The 25,799-nt window shown below is 44.3% G+C and overlaps 1 protein-coding gene across 1 annotated transcript; it reads right to left on the reverse strand.

Annotated features, from left to right (window-relative positions):
• Positions 1 to 1,523: 1,523 nt before the first annotated feature.
• Positions 1,524 to 25,007, reverse strand: LOC139467781 (neurotrypsin-like). Its single transcript, XM_071249287.1, has 12 exons — positions 24,938 to 25,007; positions 22,940 to 23,109; positions 19,546 to 19,702; positions 18,881 to 19,006; positions 18,328 to 18,499; positions 17,404 to 17,595; positions 17,047 to 17,159; positions 8,542 to 8,728; positions 5,484 to 5,752; positions 2,316 to 2,458; positions 2,007 to 2,072; positions 1,524 to 1,712 (listed from the first exon to the last, which is right to left on the reverse strand). Exons 1-12 carry the CDS (start codon positions 25,005 to 25,007, stop codon positions 1,524 to 1,526), a joined length of 1,854 nt encoding a protein of 617 aa, XP_071105388.1.
• Between the last annotated feature and the right edge of the window lie 792 nt (positions 25,008 to 25,799).

Here is a 25,799-nt window from a genome sequence, read left to right on the forward strand (position 1 = left end):
CAACCTCTAACTGACTCACCACTAAAGGACTCAATCTCTGATTGACTGAACCATAAATGAATCACCCTCTGACTGACTCAACCATGAAGGAATCACCCTCTGACTGACTCAACCATGAAGGAATCACCCTCTGACTGACTCAACCATGAAGGAATCACCCTCTGACTGACTCAACCATGAAGGAATCACCCTCTGACTGACTCAACCATGAATGAATCACCCTCTGACTGACTCAACCATGAATGAATCACCCTCTGACTGACTCAACCATGAATGAATCACCCTCTGACTGACTCAACCATGAATGAATCACCCTCTGGCTGACTCAACCATGAATGAATCACCCTCTGACTGACTCAACCATGAAGGAATCACCCTCTGACTGACTCAACCATGAATGAATCACCCTCTGACTGACTCAACCATGAATGAATCACCCTCTGACTGACTCAACCATGAATGAATCACCCTCTGACTGACTCAACCATGAATGAATCACCCTCTGACTGACTCAACCATGAATGAATCACCCTCTGACTGACTCAACCATGAATGAATCACCCTCTGACTGACTCAACCATGAATGAATCAACCTCTGTCACTCACCAAACCAAGGGTAGAACTCACGGTTACAGACAATGATCACATGGCCCATGGAAACCTCCCATGTATGTGACTTACTCGGCGAGCCTCATCTAATGCTTTCCTTTTTAACACCCTGCTCCCAATGAATGTCAAAGTAGCTCGTTGTCATGGAAACATATTATTTCATAGTCCACACAAGGACTAATTTTACATCTAGTCTTTCTCCATCTCCCTTCACTCTCCCTTCATGCAAACGCCATGTGTGATTCAAACACAAGAACGTAACATCAGTTAAATACAAACATGACAAGCATTTACTGTTTCGAAACTTAACATAAAAACAAGATAACTACAATGAAATGAGAAAGTGACTTATTGTGTTACGACCCACGATTCTTCCACAGTCGATGTGGCCTGTAAACCAGTGGTTGATAGCTTGAACAACTGGTCACACCGTTGGGGCACGATTGCACGCAATTAAACTGCATGTCAATATAATGACCCTCATTTTAATCCGCTCTTGCGATAAACTTCTCTAACATCAATACCCCCACCCAAACATAGTTTACTGACCGACATGACCAGTCCTTGGTTTAGCCCCTTAATGCGCCAGGAAGGGTAACAGCAAGTACCTTCTTTTAACGTATTTTGGTATGACGCGGCTGGGGATCGAACCCCCGACCTTCCGCTCTCCGTCAGACGCTCTACCACTAGACCACGGAATCGATCGGTGTTAATTCAAGAACATTCAAATTAAATGCAACCAGTTTATTATTATTGTTGTATCTATGTACGTATACATCACAGGCCTACCCAGGAGTTTGAAAAAATAGGGTGCATTGTTAACCGAAAAAAATGAGGGGTGCACAGTCACTGCACCCCACTCTAGATCCGCCAGTGTGGTGTTTTATGAAGGAATTTTAACATCAAAATTATTTTTATGGTATTTTATCGCTCCTTCCCCTTGTGTCTGTTTCAATCACACGCGCGATCCACGCCAGGTAGGACTTGACGCGAGTGTACAGGCGGGGCTCGTCAGGCTGCTCACATCCGGTCCCCCACGAAGCCAGTCCAAACAGTCGCCATCTACCGGCCCGGAAACATACGAACGGTGCGCCGGAGTCGTCCTGTACAAAGACAGTGAACCATGTTCATTCCTATGGATTCAGTAGTGTGAAAAATCAAAATACAAAATGTTATGACAAGTATTTTAAACAACAATGTCTTAAAAATAACGGCAACTATGGTTTTCATATCACCGATACAGTGGCTTTTTCAAAACCTTATATCTGTCTGTCCCCTACAGTATGTAGCTCACCTGGCACGTGCTCCTCTTGTCTCCAGTTTTAGAGACAGCACACATGAGCCTTGGGCCACTATTCTCCTGGCATTAGCCCCGCCCCCTACAGTATATAGCTCACCTGACACGTGCTCCTCTTGTCTCCAGATTTAGAGACAGCACACATGAGCCTTGGGCCACTATTCTCCTGGCATTAGCCCCGCCCCCTACAGTATATAGATCACCTGACACGTGCTCCTCTTGTCTCCAGTTTTAGAGGCAGCACACATGAGCCTTGGGCCACTATTCTCCTGGCATTAGCCCCGCCCCCTACAGTTTATAGCTCACCTGACACGTGCTCCTCTTGTCTCCAGTTTTAGAGGCAGCACACATGAGCCTTGGGCCACTATTCTCCTGGCATTAGCCCCGCCCCCTACAGTATATAGCTCACCTGACACGTGCTCCTCTTGTCTCCAGTTTTAGAGACAGCACACATGAACCCAGGGCCAACATTCTCATGGAACCAACCCTGGCATATCAAGCTGCTTTCTACTTGCGTCTGTTCCTCCTGGAGGACCACGTGACCTCGCCCAACTGGCGGGAATGGAAGATAAAACAACAAACATTAATCTATTCTAGACCTGACAAACCAGTGATTGATACTACGAGCAATGCTCCTTGCCACTGAGTCACCTCGTACGACAAGCATGTTGCTAGGGACCTATTTTAACCAAGACTCCATACGGTGATGTGATGCAAGTTAATCTAAATATATCCAACGTACACAAGTAGCCGGAACGGACTGCACCGGTAGTCATTCATTCAGTCACTCAGTCGGTCATTGATCCACAACGTTATGATTAACTCATCCACTCCACTGTCCGACACACTCGGCCGCTCACTCAGCCACTCATTGTCCCACTCACTCGGCCACTCATTGTCCCTCTCACTCGGCCACTCATTGTCCCACTCACTCAGCCACTCATTGTTCCACTCATTGTTCCACTCATTGTCCCACTCACTCGGCCACTCATTGTCCCTCTCACTCGGCCACTCATTGTCCCACTCACTCGGCCACTCATTGTTCCACTCACTCGGCCACTCATTGTCCCACTCACTCGGCCACTCATTGTCCCACTCACTCGGCCACTCATTGTCCCACTCACTCGGCCACTCATTGTCCCACTCACTCGGCCACTCATTGTCCCACTCACTCGGCCACTCATTGTCCCACTCACTCGGCCACTCATTGTTCCACTCACTCGGCCACTCATTGTTCCACTCACTCGGCCACTCATTGTCCCACTCACTCGGCCACTCATTGTCCCACTCATTGTCCCACTCACTCAGCCACTCATTGTCCCACTCACTCGGCCACTCATTGTCCCACTCACTCAGCCACTCATTGTCCCTCTCACTCGGCCACTCATTGTCCCTCTCACTCAGCCACTCATTGTCCCACTCACTCGGCCACTCATTGTCCCTCTCACTCAGCCATTCATTGTCCCACTCACTCGGCCACTCATTGTCCCTCTCACTCGTTCACTCATTGTCCCTCTCACTCAGCCATTCATTGTCCCACTCACTCGGCCACTCATTGTCCCTCTCACTCGGCCATTCATTGTCCCACTCACTCGGTCACTCATTGTCCCACTCACTCGGCCGCTCAGTCAGCCACTCATTGTCCCACTCACTCAGCCACTCATTGTCCCTCTCACTCAGCCACTCATTGTCCCACTCATTGTCCCTCTCACTCAGCCGCTCATTGTCCCTCTCACTCAGCCACTCATTGTCCCACTCACTCAGCCGCTCATTGTCCCACTCACTCGGCCACTCATTGTCCCACTCACTCAGCCGCTCATTGTCCCACTCACTCAGCCACTCATTGTCCCACTCACTCGGCCACTCATTGTCCCACTCACTCGGCCGCTCATTGTCCCACTCACTCAGCCACTCATTGTCCCTCTCACTCAGCCACTCATTGTCCCACTCATTGTCCCACTCACTCAGCCACTCATTGTCCCACTCACTCGGCCACTCATTGTCCCACTCACTCGGCCGCTCATTGTCCCACTCACTCAGCCACTCATTGTCCCACTCACTCGGCCACTCAGTCAGCCACTCATTGTCCCACTCACTCGGCCGCTCATTGTCCCACTCACTCGGCCATTCATTGTCCTACTCACTCGGCCACTCAGTCAGCCACTCATTGTCCCACTCACTCGGCCACTCATTGTCCCTCTCACTAAGCCACTCATTGTCCCACTCACTCAGCCACTCATTGTCCCACTCACTCAGCCACTCATTGTCCCACTCACTCAGCCACTCATTGTCCCTCTCACTCAGCCACTCATTGTCCCACTCACTCAGCCACTCATTGTCCCTCTCACTCAGCCACTCATTGTCCCACTCACTCAGCCACTCATTGTCCCACTCACTCGGCCACTCATTGTCCCACTCACTCGGCCACTCATTGTCCCACTCACTCAGCCACTCATTGTCCCACTCACTCAGCCACTCATTGTCCCACTCACTCAGCCACTCATTGTCCCTCTCACTCAGCCACTCATTGTCCCACTCACTCGGCCACTCATTGTCCCACTCACTCGGCCGCTCAGTCAGCCACTCATTGTCCCACTCACTCGGCCACTCATTGTCCCACTCACTCGGCCGCTCAGTCAGCCACTCATTGTCCCACTCACTCGGCCACTCATTGTCCCACTCACTCGGCCACTCATTGTCCCACTCACTCGGCCACTCATTGCCCCACTCACTCGGCCACTCATTGTCCCACTCAATCACTCATTGTCCCACTCACTCAGCCACTCATTGTCCCACTCACTCGGTCACTCAGTCAGCCACTCACTCAGCCACTCATTGTCCCACTCAGCCACTCATTGTCCCACTCACTCAGCCACTCATTGTCCCACTCACTCGGTCACTCAGTCAGCCACTCATTGTCCCACTCACTCGGTCACTCAGTCAGCCACTCATTGTCCCACTCATTGTCCCACTCACTCAGTCACTCATTGTCCCACTCACTCGGTCACTCAGTCAGCCACTCATTGTCCCACTCATTGTCCCACTCACTCAGTCACTCATTGTCCCACTCACTCGGCCATTCATTGTCCTACTCACTCGGCCACTCAGTCAGCCACTCATTGTCCCACTCACTCGGTCACTCACTGTCCCACTCACTCGGCCACTCATTGTCCCACTCACTCGGCCATTCATTGTCCCACTCACTCGGCCACTCATTGTCCCACTCATTGTCCCACTCACTCGGCCACTCATTGTCCCACTCACTCGGCCATTCATTGTCCCTCTCACTCAGTCACTCATTGTCCCACTCACTCGGCCATCCATTGTCCCACTCACTCGGCCACTCATTGTCCCACTCACTCGGCCACTCATTGTCCCACTCACTCGGCCGCTCACTGTCCCACGCATACCTCCACTCACTCACTCACTCACTCACTCACTCACTCACTCACTCACTCACTCCTTCATTCACTGTCCAACTCACTCACCATTTTTTCCCAACCTTAACCCACTGCCACGCTCTCACCGGCACACTCACGCACCCACTGACATACTCACTCACACCCTAAATGCTCACCTCGTTTCCCCCAACCTGTGGAGACACATCGGTCCTTAGGGTCGACTTCTTCGTCATCGTCGTCAGGGAGACAGATGGTGTTGATGTAGTCGCTGTTCAGGCTGACGGGATGTTGCAGTTTGACAAGAGCAAGGTCGCTCCCAAGACGTTGACTGTTGGTGCCGCTATGAATATACACCCTGGAGACGGACAGATCCTGTTCCGTGCGTTCCCACACATTGATGTCATGCTCCCCGAGCCGGACACGCCAAGACGCCGGGGTGGGATTCCTGCAGCATGGGGCATGTATATAGGGGCGGTTGTGTATAGAGAGGCGGATGTGTATAGAGAGGCGGGTGTATAAAGACTGAATATAAAGAGACGGGTGTATATAGGCTGTATATATAGAGGCGGGTGTATATAGACTGTATATATAGAGGCGGGTGTATATATAGACTGTATATATGGAGACGGGTGTATATAGACTCTATATATAGAGGCGGGTGTATATAGACTGTATATATAGGGGCGGGTGTATATAGACTGAATATATAGGGGCGGGCGTATATAGACTGAATATATAGAGGTGGGTGTATATAGACTGTATATATAGAGGCTGGTGTATATAGACTGAATATATAGGGGCGGGTGTATATAGACTGTATATATAGAGGCGGGTGTATATAGACTGAATATATAGAGGGGGTGTATATAGACTGAATATATAGGGGCGGGTGTATATAGACTGTATATATGAAGGTGGGTGTATATATATACTGTATATATAGAGGTGGGTGTATATAGACTGTATATATAGAGGCTGGTGTATATAGACTGAATATATAGGGGCGGGTGTATATAGACTGTATATATAGAGGCAGGTGTATATAGACTGAATATATAGGGGCGGGTGTATATAGACTGTATATATAGAGGCGGGTGTATATAGACTGAATATATAGGGGCGGGTGTATATAGACTGTATATATAGAGGCGGGTGTATATAGACTGTATATATAGAGGCTGGTGTATATAGACTGAATATATAGGGGCGGGTGTATATAGACTATACATATAGAGGCGGGTGTATATATATATACTGTATATATAGAGGCGGGTGTGTATAGACTGTATATATTGAGGAGGGTGTATATAGACTGTATATATAGAGGCGGGTGTATATAGACTGTATATATAGAGGTGGGTGTATATAGACTGTATATATAGAGGCGGGTGTATATAGACTGAATATATAGGGGCGGGTGTATATAGACTGTATATATAGAGGTGGGTGTATATAGACTGAATATATAGAGGCGGGGGTATATAGACTGTATATATAGAGGCGAGTGTGTATAGACTGTATATATAGAGGCGGGTGTATATAGACTGAATATATAGAGGCGGGGGTATATAGACTGTATATATAGAGGCGAGTGTGTATAGACTGTATATATAGAGGCGGGTGTATATAGACTGAACATATAGGGGCGGGTGTATATAGACTGTACATATAGAGGCGGGTGTATATAGAGACTGTACATGTATATATGGAGACGGGTGTATATAACGCTCAGTAAAAGACATACACATATACATCGGATTAAAAGGACTGTTAATGAGGGATTTCAGCAATATGTTGCAAAATCGGTGTCACGGAGTCAGAGTGCGAAACTGTCGAATTAACAGGTCTAACCAGCATTTATTGTCGGATTAACGAGTGTCGGATTAACGGGTCTAACTTGCACGGATTCAATCGGTTCCCTTCATTAATGTCGGATAAAGTCGATTTTCGGATTAACGAAACTAGACTGTATATGGTAGTGATAGTGAAGGTATACCGACAAACGATGTGACATCACAATACAAGTACACACGATTCGAAAAGCTATCGCAGCAATAATCCAGCTATATGACGTCGGTTTGTCAATAGACCAGACATACGCAATTGGGATACGATTACATGCATCAACCAAGTCAGCAACCAGATCCCGTTAGTCGCCTCTTACGACAAAAATAGTCGCCTTTTACGATAAGCATCGGTTTCTGAAGACCTATTCTACCCCGGATGTTCATGGCTGCCATAAGTGTTGAGAATGAGGGTTGATGAAGAACGACGTGTATTATGGCAGTAGTAATGCAACAAACGTTTGCTAGACGTGTGACCGTCATCAAGATTAAGTAAAGAATTACTGATTGTACCTGTCATTTAGACATCCGAGAAACTACTACAGTTTCATGGAGTTTGTAAAGGTATCGGTTACATTGCAGATCTGAAATTTACTTCTCAGGTGGCTGTCATGGTAAATCGATGTAGTCCTTTTTATCAGATTCCTTATCATCACCTTAAAGAATCAACCCTACATTAATGTGCATTTGTGACGTCTACTCAAACCTGTCGGTCACCTGCTGAAGCATGTGATATCTTCTCAAACCTGTTGGTCACCTGCTGAAGCACTGTGACGTCTACTCAAACCTGTCGGTCACCTGCTGAAGCATGTGACGTCTACTCAAACCTGTCGGTCACCTGCTGAAGCATGTGACGTCTACTCAAACCTGTCGGTCACCTGCTGAAGCATGTGACGTCTACTCAAACCTGAAGCATGTGATGTCTTCTCAAACCTGTCGGTCACCTGCTGAAGCACGTGAGGTCTACTCAAACCTGTCGGTCACCTGCTGAAGCATGTGACGTCTACTCAAACCTGTCGGTCACCTGCTGAAGCATGTGACGTCTACTCAAACCTGTCTGACACCTGCTGAAGCACGTGACGTCTACTCGAACCTGTCGGTCACCTGCTGAAGCACGTGACGTCTACTCAAACCTGTCGGTCACCTGCTGAAGCACTGTGACGTCTACTCAAACCTGTCGGTCACCTGCTGAAGCACTGTGACGTCTACTCAAACCTGTCCGTCACCTGCTGAAGCACTGTGACGTCTACTCAAACCTGTCGGTCACCTGCTGAAGCACTGTGACGTCTACTCAAACCTGTCCGTCACCTGCTGAAGCACTGTGACGTCTACTCAAACCTGTCCGTCACCTGCTGAAGCACTGTGACGACTACTCAAACCTGTTGGTCACCTGCTGAAGCACTGTGCGGCGGTGAGGACCCACTGCGGAGAGATGAGGGCACCGCTACATGCGTGATGTGTTTGGCCGTAGTCTGTTTCCGCGCGCAGTGACGCTTGCCATGGCCACGCCCCCTTCCTAGTCACGTGACCAGCTGGTACGTCAAACAGCGTCGTGGCAAATACTGACGTTCCGCACACTGCAACCATAGTGAACCGGACAGAAATACAGACAGACGGACAAATACACACCTTACATACTAACATAGTATACACACATACATGCATGTATACACACGTACGTGCGTACGTACGTACCTACGTACAAACATGCACACATACATGGCAGCTTGACAGAGGGAGCCAGAAAGACCCAACCACGTACATACATTTGATAAAACTATAATTAAAATACTCATTTAATTTTGGAATGACAGCTGATTTAACATAATCTATAGATCATTATAATAATTCACTTCATATTGTTATCAACGCCAACTGTGCGGCCACACTAATTAGAATGTACCCAAGTACACATATCAACTGTGATAACACTTCTGTCACAGCGATGGGGGAGGTGAGGTAGTCTCATGGTTAAAGCGTTCGCTCGTCAAGACCCAGATTCGATTCACAACATGGTTACAATATGTGAAGCCCATTTCCGGTGTCCCTACCGTGATGTTGCTGGAATACTGCTTAAAGCGATGTAAACCATTCTCACTCACTCATAGCGATGTTTATTGAATTACGATATGCAAGTACACATACATGTAGACTTGTACAAGACAAGAGACACAATATAAGTTGATCATAAATCAAATGCCGAAAAGAATATGTACGGAAAACAGTAGTATGGCATTCACACTGTAACATCATATACACTCCAAACAAGTTTCAGAACACCCACAATTATAAGACTGTGTTTTGCAATACATTCAGCCAAGCCTGATTAACCACAGTCAGATGAATGAATCGGATTTTCTTTGACAGAGTATTACCATGACCCGCCACGCGCTGACGGCGTTAATCAATCAATTATTTTCTGTTAATTGACATATTTTAGTTCATCTCGAATATGAAACGCTTCTGGAACATAACCGCTCGCTCTATCAGCCTAATTTGAAGGATTTGGTGATAATTTCACGTTTCCGATTTGTTCGGTGGATCAGTCGTCTTGCCAATAATGTGTTATGGAGTTACAACAATTTGCTGCGGTTACATACAGCGTGCCTTCGTGCTGGTAAATTCAGTATATGGGGTTTTAGTCCAGTCAGGCTAACTAAATATAGACCCACTGTGAAGCACTTATGTGATATTATGATTTTTTTGATTTTTTTTCAGTTGTGTCATGATGCATACCAAATGAAAGCTCTCTTCATAGGCTTTTCAGAATATAAATACTTTATCAATGCGAGATACATACATCTTGAGAAATACAAAAACAAGACCACGATTAGTCTAACAAAAATAATTACAATAATTAATTATTGTAAAAGTTTTGCTATAACATTCAGAAGGAATGTTTTTGTGTTATAGTCTTTAAAAAGGTCACATTAAGTTTATCTCTCATGTTTAAATCTAAATATTCTGTACCTTTACGAAATACAACATCCAATTTAGTATCGTGTAATTATAAGTGCCACATTATCAAAAATGACCAAAAAAAGTTGAAGTGAATAACTCCAGTTTACTTTCCATTCTACCTGTCATTACCGGGGGGCGGTTCAAGTGTTTCCATCTTGCACACTAAATCAGAATAAAATTCACATTATTAAGTTTCACTTAAACTTGTACAAAAGTCATTCTGAATTGTCTCTGTGCTGGAAGAAGTCTTACAGCTACATCGCTGACAGTTGCACATGTTAGATTGCCAGTTGCATTTGATGATGTTAATCAATTCTTCTGGTGCTGGTGGAATATCTGTCTGTATGGGTATTATATTGTTGCCAACTGCCTTCCAACCCCAGTCTTTACTATCAAATCCAGCTGTTTACCCTTTCCATTCTAGGACTTGGAAGTAAACCCGCAGAATGATACTTGATTGCAGCTGATGTTGGTGGTAGACTCTGGGGATTGACGTAGACATGGCTTGAGGCAACCTTCTCACAAAAACGCCGATGTCTTCAAATATCAAGTCTTTCACCGGGTTGACTCTTTTTAACAGACACACGATTGCTTTCTCTCCAGCTTCAATGATTTGCTCCGTTGTTATTTCCTCAACTGGATTATCAAATACTTCCACTATCTATCTGAATGATTCATTTTCTCGAAACTTCTTCAAGGAAACAGCTTTTCCAGCTCCATGCACCCTCGATGTTGTGTCACATCCCCAAACTGCATGGAGGAACAACACATTCTTACATAGAATGTTGCCAAGCTTCTTCTTTGTTTCACTGATGTTCCAGAACTGCATTGCTTTGGTAGAACTCTTCATGGACATTGATTGTAGGATGATATCTTTTGACATTGACATGATGGCAGAGTAATACAAGGAGATCGGTATCATCGCCTATGACAACTATAGGTGGTTGTGATGCCATTTAGATAGCTGTCTGGACTATCGAGACGTCAGCATCTCTTGCATCCATCTTTCTGTAGACATTCACTCAGCATCTTGGTGAACTTTTCTTTGTTTTCAACATTTGCAAGGAAGGATTCTCTTTTTGACTGCACGATCATGTCACTGTCAAATTTCACTGGAGCTCCAACACGTCGATCTGTTCTTCTTAGATGTGTAACATGTTTGGTGGATGAGCTGCTTGAGTATCCATCAAACACAACAGTGGCCTCTCCATAATGGGTTGAGACATATTTGCAATACATGTTACACAAAGGAGAATATGTGACTCCACAAGGCAATATTCCAAGTTCTTTTGGAACGTCCAGCTGCTCTCAAAATCCTCTGGAATAATAGCACTGGGTCCACATAACTGATCTCCTCTTGGTTGTCAAACTACTTTGCATTCATTGTCACGACTTGTTATTTCTTTCTGAACGTGTGCTCTGCAGTGTTCTTGTCGGTCATAGAGTCCAGTATGTGTACGCCAACATTATACGCATCATCTGCATTTACAGATTTACTTGCTGTGACTCCATTTGCAATATTTCTGAGGTCAGGATCTGGCTGAAAGGGGTATCTGTCTTGAAGGAAGCTGAGGAGTTTACATGCATCATTTATGTCTCGTTCTTGTTTGGAACTTGACATGTCCTAATGAAGATCAGAATATCTGTTTCTACCATTAGTTAATTCTCCCATGGCATTACCGATCTCTGTGCATGAAGGCACTGACATGAGCCACACCAGTCTTTGAGTTACAGACATCCCTGTTCCTCTAGTCTGTCCATCGCTTGTCATGACAGTCCTTATTAGAACTTGCTCAATGACAAGATCTGTGGAAAGGTCTCCCCAGTAGCAATCGGTGCTTCGTACATGGTGCCCAGAATGAAATAACTCGAATGTCTTTGGATGTTTTTTCTTGCAGAGATGTCATCATTTGAAGATAGATTCTCACAGACTTGGTGTAGATGTAGGTTGTGACCAGCTGCCGCAAAGAATGGCAACATGTTGGAAATTGACTTAAGATGTAGTTGCCAATTTCCTGTTCGTTCGGCTCTAATGAAACTGCGTAAAACATCAACCATGTTCATGTATTGGATCAACAACTGTGCAGTCCTGATGTCTCTCGTGGCATTCTTCTCCATATCTACCCTTTGTTGTATACTCTGCAGAGAGGCAGATGAAGAGACCTCACTGACAGACAAAGACTCGCCCATGACTTCATCATATAGAACTGTTGCCCTTTGTATACCCTCACCATCTGTGTCAGGAAGAGAGCTCGCAATTGGTTCATCTGTGGAAGACATAAGCACATCGGGAAGAGTGACTCCAAAGGTTCTTGAAACCATCATTGCATTAAGGGCTGTATCGATCAGAAAGTGTGCTCGCATGTCTCTTGCTACTGCTTTTCCAGCCAGAATATGACTCACTGTATTACTGGCGTATATCACCTCAAGGAACTCAAATAGAAGCTCATCTGAGTGTGCAAGCCTCCAAGTCTCAGAACTGTGTCCTTCAAATCACTTGATGAAGGTTCACTTGTAAGTATCATTGTAGCTTTCCAACATAGAGGTTGGTCAAATGTGATGATTGGTGTCACATTGTAATTGAACGCCTGTTTGCTGACAAATGTCAATGTGGTGTATTTACAAGTTATTACCCACGTGGTGAAGATACAGGTGGTAAGATACTAAATCCGTAGGTCACACGTGTATCGTACAAGGTTGACCTCGTTTTATTCGTTTTGATTGGATAACCGTGACCTCTGTCACGCCGGTGCTACTTTTATATTCATAAAAAATATCGCGAGACAGAACTAAAAGATCTCATAATAGCTAGGAACATTTACAAACACTTTATTAAACCAAACAAGATCGTCACACGCATCAAATTCGCTTTGCATCCTATAACATTATGCATAGAGCGGCTACAATCATTATGTAATCGAGCTTTATCATTTGCAATGTACGACTGCCAATAGAACGAGCGTCCCTATGAGCTTGAAGTACGCGACCACTTTCGCGACTTTCAATTTGATTTAACGTAAAACGTTAAGTGTGGTGAAATGAAGTCAGTTTAAACTATCTGGACAGATATCTAGACTTAGGCTGAATTCTCCACTTCGAAGCATATTTTGTGACATTGAAGATGTTTGTTCATGAATGAACATACACGATTGCACGACCAGATCGCTCAAAGTGAACAGTTCCAATACAAATCATTCGAAAACTCCGTGGAAGTGTGCCTGACTTCTGTTATTGTGGCCCAAAACATCCCAAACTTGAACAATAACATTACCTATTGATCTCCAGTGTGAAACGCTGTGAGTACATCACGGTTGTCTTTCCTTATTCCGATGGTCACCTTGCCCTTCGTTCGAAGCTGTCATTGACATACAAGCAGACTTGAGTTCGTTGATTTCCACGTCTTCAGGGTCGTACAGTTACCAAAAACGTCTTTGGCGAACACTCTGCTTTCCCTCTTCCAACATGGTATGGACATGATATAAAATCACCTGATAGATCAAGGAAACCGAACCATTTTGACTGCACAGTCGGGACCCCTTCAGTGGAAGTGACCGAGTGTTGGTCCGAGACTCAAGCGCAGAGCTAATTGACTTTTAAAGTTTTCTTACATTTGTCCTTTGTACTAACGACAATGCGCTTTCATAACCATAAATTGAGGAAATTCTTTGAAAAAAGAATCTTGAGTAAAGGTGATGTCATGTTTGCACACGCAATAGCAGAAACATATTGTCTTTGCGTATGTATAGAAATGTAAACAATGTCCATATTTGGGCATATATCAATATTCATGAGCAACCAGATTTGCAACCGATTTCAGTTTGTTTTGTTGATGAACGAAAGTTGTCATGTATTTGCACTTAAATACATATTTAACGTGGGCAATAAATAAAATACTACACTCATTCTCGTGAGATACCATTTTTACGAAACGAGTGGACTTTCTATGGTATCTGACCGAGCGAAACCCATAGATCACTAGGGTTCATGTCAATCATGAGTAGACATACTACTGATGCTTGTCCTGGATGACTTACATGATGAATAGCTTGCATCATGCCTGACCAGGAAAGCCTGGTAGGTTTAGGAAGCCAAACACTCTTCCATAGTATGTCAATGCTTGATGTTGATGATAGGATGGTACTTCAGATGTCGAAATCCTCAGGTTGGAGGTTGGTAAAAGTGGATCTTGATCCTTCTTATATCAGCGATATCTTCTGTTGTTACATCATTTCTTGGAATTGGTCGTAATATTCTTCTTGTCAGTGTAACAGTGGCAATAATACCCATTCCATGAAAGGTATTAAATCCATCTAATGTTCTCACATTGTGGTCTACATTATCAGCCGAGTACTGAACAAACTTCTCAGAAGAGAAGTCTGGAATGTCTGTTCCATGATTGAATGCAGCACTGTATTCAAACTTCTTTACTTTTGGGTAAGAACAACAGAATCCAAGATCATGGAGTTGACCAACAAGGGATCTTGAGGCAAATCGGTGATGAAGATCTATTCAAAGTCCTAGCTGTAGGGGCGCTCGGAGAAGACGAGGTCGTGTTGCCTGCACAATTGCCTGGTCAATAGAAGCATGCCTCAGATCTTTACCGACAAGAAAACTTTCAAGAAACAGTCTCATAGATGCAGGATGATACTGCAGATTCTCTTGAATGTCTGACACTTCATCTGGTGATGGGTAGAAACTATTAGGCACTGCCATGTCATTTTTAATGAGCTTTGACGCTGTCTCATCTGTTCCTGTTCAGGGTCTTGTTTCTTTGGAATATCATAGTGATTATGCAAAATGCTGGATGCTGTAGTTCTGAATGTGACAATGTTGTGTTTGCCATTGACTTCTGAAATCAGTATTTTATCTCCACAATGACTTTGGAGTCTCTGTTTCATAAATGTAAAACCGTAGGCATCACAGTCGGTGCCAGCCAGCCAGTCTTCCTGAATGGTCATCTGCTTATCATCATATTCTTCCAGATACTTAATACATAGTTGAAAGCTTCCATTTTCCGGTAATCATTGTGTCTGCCTAGTTTTGACTTCTAACGCTCATCCTCATCATTGCATGCATAAGAGCGAGGGATGCTTTTGTGAGTCCTGAAATTAACACTGCAAGACTGATGATACACAGCATCAGAAGCGTTCAAGTCCTGGGCATATTAAAGTCTTGCTTTAACCTTGGTAGACCAACTATCATAACTCAAAGCACACATGTTTTCCACGTTTTCTTGAAAAGTTTTGGTCCGCACTGGGATAACATCATATCCGCTTTTTTTTCCAGAATATTTGGCTCATTGTCCACAAAATATGCAGTCAGTTGTAAATGAAAAAGCTTTTTCTTGTGAACGCAATTATCTGTTTTCCGCCTCACACATAGTGTATGGTGTCAGGTTTTCTTTGGCCAACAAGAGTGTCTATATAGTTCTTCCGGCATTTGATATGAACAATTTGTCCTGGCTGCATGATCAAAGACTCGCCACGTTCTTTACTTGCCAAATTAACGCCAGCCCTCCCCATCTCACGTACCACTGTTGCCTCACCATTATTCAAAGGCTGTTGACAGAGAACAAATTCCTCATGTGGTACCATGAAGTTGAAATATGTTTTAAAATATGGATAAAAGTCAACAAAAATGTACATATATTTATTTATTTAATATGAAAACATCTTGACCATCTATGATTCACATTGGTGTAAATATATTAATATCTCATTTATTGCCAACAAATTTGAATTGAAATCCGTTTAAGGTCCTCAATAAATAAAAGTTGTTCTTAGGAAGATAGTATCCTAAGAAAAAGTTTGACAGGTGGGACCTACAAAATCTTTATGCTTTCATTCTAAATTATTCGTATTATACATATATTTACAAAGGATGTGTTATCTCTTTCAATGCACAGACATTATATCCCTTCATAATCCAAGTTTACTCACCTTTAATCCCGATATGTAATTAAACATCAAAATTAGGTCATAGATATGACCTTGTTTTGGTTTCTATGTCGTCTGCAATGCCATTTCCTGTACTACTTGTAAGACAATAAATGTTAGTAGGTGCAAAACTGACCAAACACCAAGTGACTTTATTTTAATTTTTTTAGTCATTTTGTCATTCAATTTCATATTAATGAAATGTTAATGTTATTTTACATTAGTTATGCTCCCTTATTCTATTAAGTATTAAATACTTCAATATTTTTGTACATTAAAATTGTGTTCTTTCTTTATTTCTCAAGATGTATATATCTCACATTGACAAAGTATATATTTCTGAAAAGCTTATGAAGAGAGCTTTCATTTGACATGCATCATGACACAATTGAAACAAAAAAACGAAAAAAATCATAATCTCACATTATTTCTTCAGAGTGGCCTTCACTCATCTGACCTTTGGGGTCAAATTTTGTTCCACCACTCAGATTTTGGTAGACTTTTTTATATGTTATAAAGGGATAAATTCTGAGTATAAATCAGTTGAAATCATTTCTGTTGCAATTTGTGGTGGGTGCCTTGTTATTTTGACTGGACTACTTATGAGTGTGTATGAACCTACGTACCGGCTTTACTATATTTAACAACTATCAACGGAGCATTATCGCCATATTGCAATATCGCTATATCGCCGTATCGCCATTTCGCCGTATCACAATATCGTGTCGTGCTATCGCTATGTCGGGTCGTGCTATCGACAAGACGTTGCATGTTCTTGCTATTTTCGTTTTTGGCTGTATCGCAACATCGCTATATTGTGTCGCGATATCGCAATGTTATGTCGTACTTCGCTTTGTCGCGATATCGTGTAGCTATCTCAGGGCGATATGGCAATGGCCTTTAGCAGCCACCATAGTTGTTGTATGTCCACGCGTAAAGATATTTTAATACTCATATTGTTATAAAGGGGGATCTCGAGTATATTTCTGTAACTTTACCTTTAGCCGACCTCGTCGGTGTGAGTACAGGTGTACTGGCCAGGGGGGAAGTGCTGTTGTCTTCACAGACGACGCTCACGTCTTCGTTGTGGCTGCAGTCGGTTGACCCAAGTCTTAGATAGACAAACATCATCGTGACAACAATCACACCAACAAAGGAAGGTCAATATTTCAGCATCACCTGTGTATAGTTTTACGCCGCTTTTCGGCAATATCACGGTAGTGGCATCCCAGAAATGGGATTCAAACATTGTACCCATGTGGGGAATCGAACCCGGACATAAGTACCTTTAAGCCACTAGCCTACCCCACAACCCTACCATGTCAATGCCGTTGATATGAAAACTATGAACATACGGATTCCTGGAGCAGCTGACGACGGACGTCTCTGTACCTCGACACGTGACCTGGTCTAACCATATCCGGCCTCGGCCCGGGCTTCGTGTGTTGTACGACTCGGCACCCCTATGTAGAGATGAAGGACCTGAGTAGGGGACACACCCAACAGGAGACATATACACGAACCTCCATAGCGTCAGCTCTAAATATCTGCACATTAAGTGAAGTTAAATGTGGGCCTCAGACGTATACTGACAGAATAAAATAACGTGACGTAGCGAACGAGTTGTACTGTTGCGTTCAAATTAAATACAAGACATTAAGGCAACGAGGGTAAAATTACAGTAGCTGACGTCATGTCATGTCGGACAACTTCCGGATATCTTCGGGGCACATGTACTGGAGAAATCAACTGAGGGATCATCAACATTTCGGGGGATATTTTTATGAAATTGTGTCATCAGTTTTCACTACAAAAAATATCCCCCAAAATGTTCATGATACCTTACTTTTTTGCTCAATATACACATACGTCATCCGTGTAAATATATCCTTACCGCTTTATCATTTGATTCAGTATATGTTCGAGATTAATCCCACTACGGTAAACAACGAACAGTCACGTCCTGTTGACGACTGCCCCTTGTAGCTGCCATCTTGTAGGGGGCACGGGTGGCCCAGTCGTCTAAGGCGCCGCGATTCGCTGTGCAGAGTTGTGTCCCTTGGGCACACCAGAAACCTATGATTGTGGGTTCGAATCCCGGTTCGCCCCGATCATGTTTCTAGGTTTGTCAGCACCATACCCGTTCTCGTGGGTTTCACCGAAGTGGTAAACGTCTATGACCTGCATCACTTCGGACTTTCCTCCTACATTGAGCTGACACGCCGCGATATAACTGCAATATTGTTAAAAGCGGCGTTAACCCCAACTCACTCACTCACTTGTACCTGTAGCCCAGCTGCCTGCACACAACAGTCGCAGCTTTCAAGTCGAAGTTGTCGTCACAGACGGTACCCCAACGTCCAGAGTAGAAGAGTTCCACTCGCCCGCTAGAGGGCGTGTTTCCATCGGCCAGACGTACACTGTGGACGCTGAGCAGCAGGTCGGTCGGAGCTGAGGACAGGAACAATGGGGACGGTGTATATCGTGGTACACAGAGCATGGAGTCAGTCGGCCATATTCGCCATGCATATTGAACAGGCCAATCCCGTTATGCCGCCGCCGACACGACGCGAATATGATCGGTTGAATGACGCCAAATTTGTTTTTTGTACCAGGTGTGCATTTGGAGATCCGGGGTTCGAAACCTTGGACACTTAGACACTACGACCGATGTATATTATCGGACATTCTTGAACAGCAGCAACACTTGTCTAGAGTTAGCACACAGAATATACATTAACACACAACAAGGTCATTTGTAGAAGCTCTTTCAATGTAGGATGACAAAATAGGACATATACATGAAGAATAAAAAGAAAGACAACCACTGACATGCGCAGATGACATCGGACTCATCCGTGTTGTCGCCACAGTCATTGTCCCCATCACACATCCACCTCCGCGGCACGCATGTATTCTTCCGCCGACACAGGAACTGGTTAGCGCTGCAGTTGCTGGCTGAGATGGAGTAGGGAGAGAGATCAAAATCAGCACGACAATACAAAGAGGTTTGGCGATCCCAGCAAAGGTGCTACTGACATAGTCGACAGATGGCAGTGATTGAAATCATGCTGTGTGGAGCTAGGACAATTCAATACATTCGCTGAACTCACTTGAAGATCAGTATACATTTCACCAAATGTCCACTCTAAACATGACCTACTCTTTTTTTAATCTATATACCTGTGGGTATAACGTAATTTAGGTCTTTCGAACTGTGAACATGATGTAATCTACCTACCTGTGAACATGACGTAATCTCTCTACCTGTGAACATGATGTAATCTACCTGCCTGTGAACATGGCGTAGTCTATCTACATGTGAACATGATGTAATCTGCCTACCTGTGAACATGACGTAGTCTATCTACCTGTGAACATGAAGTAATCTACCTACCTGTGAACATGACGTAGTCTATCTACCTGTGAACATGATGTAATCTCTCTACCTGTGAACATGATGTAATCTACCTACCTGTAAACATGACGCAATCTACCTGCCTGTGAACATGATGTAATCTTCCTGCCTGTGAACTTGATGTAATCTACCTGCCTGTGAACATGACGTAGTCTATCTACCTGTGAACATGGGTTGAGGGGCAGTGCAAGTGAGACCAGCGTCTTCTTGGTGAGAACAGTCGATGGCCGCGGGATCTGAGGAAAAATATACTTACTTACTAAAAATAACACTCCCACACATCTGGATACCATATACCCGCAAACACCTTTGGACAATAACAGACGGTTCCCGGGATATAAGTGTTACATTGCTGGCTTCTGCCCTGATTGCTGTGCACGCTGCCGGGATATAACAGTTATATTGCCGACTACAGCCCTGATTGCTGTGCAGGCTGCAATGATATAACAGTTATATTGCTGACTACAGCTTTGATTGCTGTGCAGGCTGTCATGATATAACAGTTATATTGCTGACTACAGCCCTGATTGCTGTGCAGGCTGCCATGATATAACAGTTATATTGCTGACTACAGCCCTGATTGCTGTGCAGGCTGCCATGATATAACAGTTATATTGCTGACTACAGCTTTGATTGCTGTGCAGGCTGCCATGATATAAGTGTTACACTGCTGACTTCTGCCCTGATGCGGTGCACGCTCCCGGGATATAACAGTTATATTGCTGACTACAGCCCTGATTGCTGTGCAGGCTGTCATGATATAACTGTAATATTTCTGACTACAGCCCTGATTGCTGTGCAGGCTGTCATGGTTAGCTGTAATATGTCTGACTACAGCCCTGATTGCTGTGCAGGCTGCCATGATGTAACAGTTATATTGCTGACTACAGCCCTGATTGCTCTGCAGGCTACCATGATATAACTGTGATTTTGCTGACTTCTGCCCTGGTTGCTGTGCAGGCCGCCATCATATAACTGTAATATTTCTGACTACAGTCCTGATTGCTGTGCAGGCTGTCATGATATAACTGTAATATTTCTGACTACAGCCCTGATTGCTGTGCAGGCTGCCGTGATATAACTGTAATATTTCTGACTACATCCCTGATTGCTGTGCAGGCTGTCATGATATAACTGTAATATTTCTGACTACAGCCCTGATTGCTGTGCAGGCTGCAGTGATATGACTGTAATATTGCTGACTACAGCCCTGATTGCTGTGCAGGCTGCAGTGATATAACGGATATATTGCTTATCGTAATGTTAGTTCACTGACATGTATCGTACTTAATATCTAATCTGATAAAATCAGTAATGCCATACCATGCTGCCCTGGACAGTCGGACAAGCTGGACTCGACTCCCGTACATTTGAGGTTGCTGTGGAAGACTGGACCGGTCCCCTCGCCGTACGTACCCTATGAGAGACTGACATACTTGTAATTACGGTGTAGTAAACAAATAACAAGCGAGGATGGTGAGAAAACTAAATCGGTTCAAATGGACGCAGGGTCTCAGACATCAGGCTGATTTATCACATGACAACACACACATGGAGCGGTGCTCTCGTATAACGGAGCAGTACATCCATATAACGGTAACTACTGCCTGGACGAGAACCTGGAGTTAGCATGCAGTACTTGCTTGTACAATATATTGAACATTTAAACTACCAGAGTATGGAGATGTAAACTGGGCAGCAAAAGAAAGTATAGGTCGAGTTGTATGATCGATAAAAAAATAACAAGAAGAGGTTTTGTTGTGAATTACAATATTACAAGGTAAACAATGATGGGGTAAGAAGTTTGATTTTCAAAAGTTGTCTGAAATGTCACCAAAAAATTGTCAGACACACTACAAGTTCATTGTCGACACAGTTGCCTCCAATAGCGTGTATGACCTCCAGCTGCCTCAATGCATGCTGTGATACGCCGCCTCATCGATGACGTCAGTCTTCTGATGACGTTGACTGGAATGCGTTGCCACTCGTCTCTCAGGGCCTGCTGCAATTCTTGTCTGTTGACGGGAGGCTGATGGCGTGCCCTAATCTGTCTGTCAAGAGTGTCCCACAGATGTTTAATAGGATTCATATCGGGTGAGTGGGCAGGCCAGGGCAAAACTGTCAACGTTCTGCTGGTTTAGAAAGTTCCGAGTCAGTCTTGCAGTATGGGGCCTGGCATTGTCGTGTTGAAACAATGTCCCCGGTTGTTGCTTTTGTGAGAACGGAAGCACAACTGGCTGCAACACTTGGTCTCTGTACTGCACAGCGTTCAGGTTTCCCTGTATAATCACCAAATCATCTGATCTCCACAAACACCGCCCCACACCATCACACCTCCCCCGCCGAATGGATGGACCACGCCGGAGCCAAACGTTCCCCTCTGCGTCGATAAACTCATTCTCTGCCGTCATTTCGAAACAAGTTAAACCGACTTTCATCAGTAAACAGCACTCGACGCCAATGTCTCACTTGCCAGCGTCGAACCTGCCCATCGCAGTCTCAGGCGTCGATGTTGAGTAGTCAGTACCATTCCTCGTAAAGGACGATACGCTCGGATTCCAGCAGCACTAAGTCGTCGTAGTACTGTACGTTGGCTAAAGGGATGTCCCAACGCTGTTGCTGCCGTCGCTGTCGCCGTTACGAATCTGTTTCGCAGGTGAATGAGCCGCATCTGACCGTCTTCCAGTGGTGTTGTCACGTGGGGTCGTCCGGTTCTAAGCCTGTCCTGTGTCCTCCCTGTCTGCGTGTACCGTTGAAATCAGCCTGGCTCCTGTCAATGGTGTACAACCAAACCTTCTCGCAATTTGGACCTGTGTTGCCCCCATTTCGGCCATACCGATGTCTCTCTCTCTCTGCTCCTGTGACAGTGGTGGCATTTCTTTTTTGTGCTTTCATCACGTGTGGTTATACCCTGCAGACGAACGCATTTATGCAGCTAACATGCACGTGCAGTTTATGCCATAGGCGGGAAACCTGTTTCAACATTTTTTTGTCACCGCACGAGCGCCGTCAAAGGTGGCGCGTTCGGGTGAGGTGTTTTTTGGTACCTGTTCCTGGGCAGTCATATTCCCAATACCCACTTTCCACTAGTTATCGCTGTTTTTAGGAAAATTACAAATTGCCAACCTATACTTTCTTTTGCCGCTTAGTTTAGATGAACGGACACTTACAGTATTTAACATCTGAAAAGTTAGAGTTTTTAGACGCTCTGAAAGTTCAATTTGAACCGTCTTCACCTGCTTCCATTACACATAGTCGTTCTTAGCAAATGTGTTTTGGTCCTGTTTTTAAGCTGGCGCGACATTAAAATGTTTTTCAGAAATTATGTTTGGTCAGATTAATTAAAGCAAAAAGGCTCTATCATGCATGACATGGAACGAGTAATTAACCAATTATATGATTAAAAAGACTACATTGTTTCTGTTTCCTTGCACGGAAACACCCTACCAGATTTAACAGAGTGTTTGACATACCCCAGGTTGTGCCTCTGCGTTACCGGTGAAGCCCAGCTGACGACACGCCACCACGGCATCATTTAAGGACCAGTCGTCGTCACAGACGCTGCCCCAACTGCCGTTCACCTTGACCTCGATACGCCCCTTGTACGGACTTCGCGCCCCAACCAACCGGATGTCATGCCAGTCTAGTTGGAACAAAGGCATTGTGGGATACAGTAAAGGTCGTGGACTGATGCTGGGTGTCATATGATACATCTTCCCAAGACAAGGGAGTTAACTGACTTTAAAAGTTCAGTTTTACTCCCTTGCCGAACTTCGATGGAATTCCGGAGTTACATTTTGGCTGGACTAATGAGTCCAATCAAAATCGCGTAGCGAACTAAACATCCGGTTCGAGAACAACATGGATTTCAACGTGCATATTTCGGTCGACTGCAGGGTGTGCAAAACATGTAAAATGTCAACTGGCCGTTAACAGGTTTTTTTGCAAATCGTTTCATGATTTTAATCAAGGTGCTCAAGTGGTTTGATGCACTTCGCAGGGTAAGACTCGTTTCATTACAATATAGATCTTGATTATCCATCAAATCGTCTTGACCGGCCGCCGCCATTTTGTTTGAAGCAAATGCAAGTGATATGGTGAGATGGAATCTGATTGGTCAATAGGAGGGACACAGAAGTGACGTTACTCGTAGTAGCCACTGGTGGCGCTACGATCGAACCTGGAAATTCCAGCGTAGTTCGGCAAGGGTGGAAACTGAACTTTTAAAGTCAGTTAATGTCCTTGCCTCGGTAAGATGCATACGCCACTGCCTCATTTACCGCCAGATATGCCCTTGTCAAATAATCTGTCAAATATGTCTGTATCAGACATGCATCATGTCATACATCTATTTATCTACTTCATATGTACCTCACCCATGTTTGAGTCAAATATATCTCAGTCATGTTTGAGTCAAATATATCTGACTCATGTTTGAGTCAAATATATCTGACTCATGTTTGAGTCAAATATATCTCAGTCATGTTTGAGTCAAAAATATCTCACTCATGTTAATGTCAAATATATCTTACTGATGTTAATGTCAAATATGTCTCAGAGATACGTGTGTCAGCAATTTCAAAAATAAAACAAATATAACACATTGATGTGTGTCTCAAAACTATCACACAGATGTACATGGACATGACCAAAATATTTCAGGTGTAGGTGTCCAAAATATCTCCAAGATGGAAGCGACACAGTTTATTATATGATTGTCATAAATACAAATATCTTGCGTGTCTCTGTGTCACATATACATCTCCACATGTATATACTCGTTCCATAAATCCGATTACAAATTGTGTTGGGTGTGTGCATAACAAGAAGACTAGATCTTGTACAGCAGAGCATTGTCATAAGGAAACCCTGGCCAAGGATATATGTGCATGGCCGTGGAGCCAGCTTAGATAATGGTCAAGGACCGTGAGTGACCTGACCAGCTAGGCGTGGTGCCGTCTTGTACTTACCAGTATAAGACTAAGATGTTCGTCATCACATGGTTGAGATTGGTTAGTTAGTAGTGATGGCCAGCTGACCTCCACTTGCATGTAAACGCCTTGCTAATACACACGTCAGTGTACGTGACACACAAAAATCAAGTTAATACCCTGGTCGATTTCCGTAACAAGAACATATTTCCATAGAGGAAATATTCTCTATTGGTAGTGTATTCGTGTTTGTCTTGTATACCAGTCAGTCAGTGAGTGAGTATGGTTTTACGCCGCTTTTAGCAATATTCCAGCAATATCACGGCGGGGGACACCAGAAATGGGCTTCACACGTTGTCCCCAAGTCGGGAATCGAACCCGGGTCTTTGGCGTGACGAGCGAACGCTTTAACCACTAGGCTACCCGACCACCCGTCTTATATACCAACTCGGTTTACATATTACATAAATACATAAGGGATAATGTTGGAAGGAAGGGACATGGACGTCAGTTGGCGTCAGCATCATGAACATCACCTACCTTCACCCTTCTGAGGCCGCACACCGCCCACGAGGACGGTCAAGGTGACGATGAGAGCAGCGGGATGCATGTTGCACGTGAAACTGAGGGTGTGCTAGTATCTTCCCCTGCGGTGCTCCTGTCCCGGCTTTAGACACAGTCTGTACGTCTACGGTCATGTTACACTGGGACTGAACGATGGATAAATTCTTTTTTGATGAGAGTGTTTGAAGGCCTTGGTGATTGCAGACTGACACCGATGTTAAAACATAGCAAAGTAGACCTACCTCCAACTATGTCTGTATGGGGGAGACGTGGGTGGGGGGTGATGTGTGTCGCTTGTGACGTATGTGTGATGTTTTTTGGGGGGTGAGTAGTGTTATGTAACGGCGCACCCTACACATCAACATTAACACCCCATCAAGCGGCCACAACAACTGTACCCAAGTTTATACCTTTCGGGTATGTTAGGCCAGACATCTAATCCCTTGGTTTACGACTTCTGCTGATAACTTCTGGCATGTGTTTGTGCGTGTGTTTGTGCGTGATTATGTATATGTGTGTGTGTGTTTGCGTGTGTATGTGGTGTGTATATGTGTGTATCTGTATGTATGTGTGTAGTATATATGTGTGCTTATATGTGAATGTGTGTATATATGTTTATGTGTGTGTATGTGTAAGTATGTGTGTATGTGTGTGCATGTGTGTGAGTTTGTATATGTGAGTGTGTAGTATGTGCATATGTGAATGGTTAGTTATATATAATGTAGGTGCATGTGTTATTTGGGTGCATGTGTGTACCGATAATTTTATGGTAAACATGGAAGTTTGCGAATTATATATTTATCCACCTTTTATTTTGGGGGGTCAGCGGATCCGCAAA

This window comes from Haliotis cracherodii, unplaced genomic scaffold (assembly GCF_022045235.1).
Source record: "Haliotis cracherodii isolate W230 unplaced genomic scaffold, xgHalCrac1.p SCAF_2, whole genome shotgun sequence".
Lineage (NCBI taxonomy): Eukaryota > Metazoa > Mollusca > Gastropoda > Lepetellida > Haliotidae > Haliotis > Haliotis cracherodii.

Coding starts and splice junctions, on each gene's coding strand:
- LOC139467781 (XM_071249287.1), bottom strand. CDS start 25,007: ATGCATCCCGCTGCTCTCATCGTCACCTTGACCGTCCTCGTGGGCGGT. Junction 18,500..18,880: donor GTCCGATGTCATCTGCGCAT/GTCAGTGGTTGT, acceptor TCCTGTCCTCAG/CTCCGACCGACCTGCTGCTC. Junction 8,729..17,046: donor ACCGACGAGGTCGGCTAAAG/GTAAAGTTACAG, acceptor CTATGGTTGCAG/TGTGCGGAACGTCAGTATTT.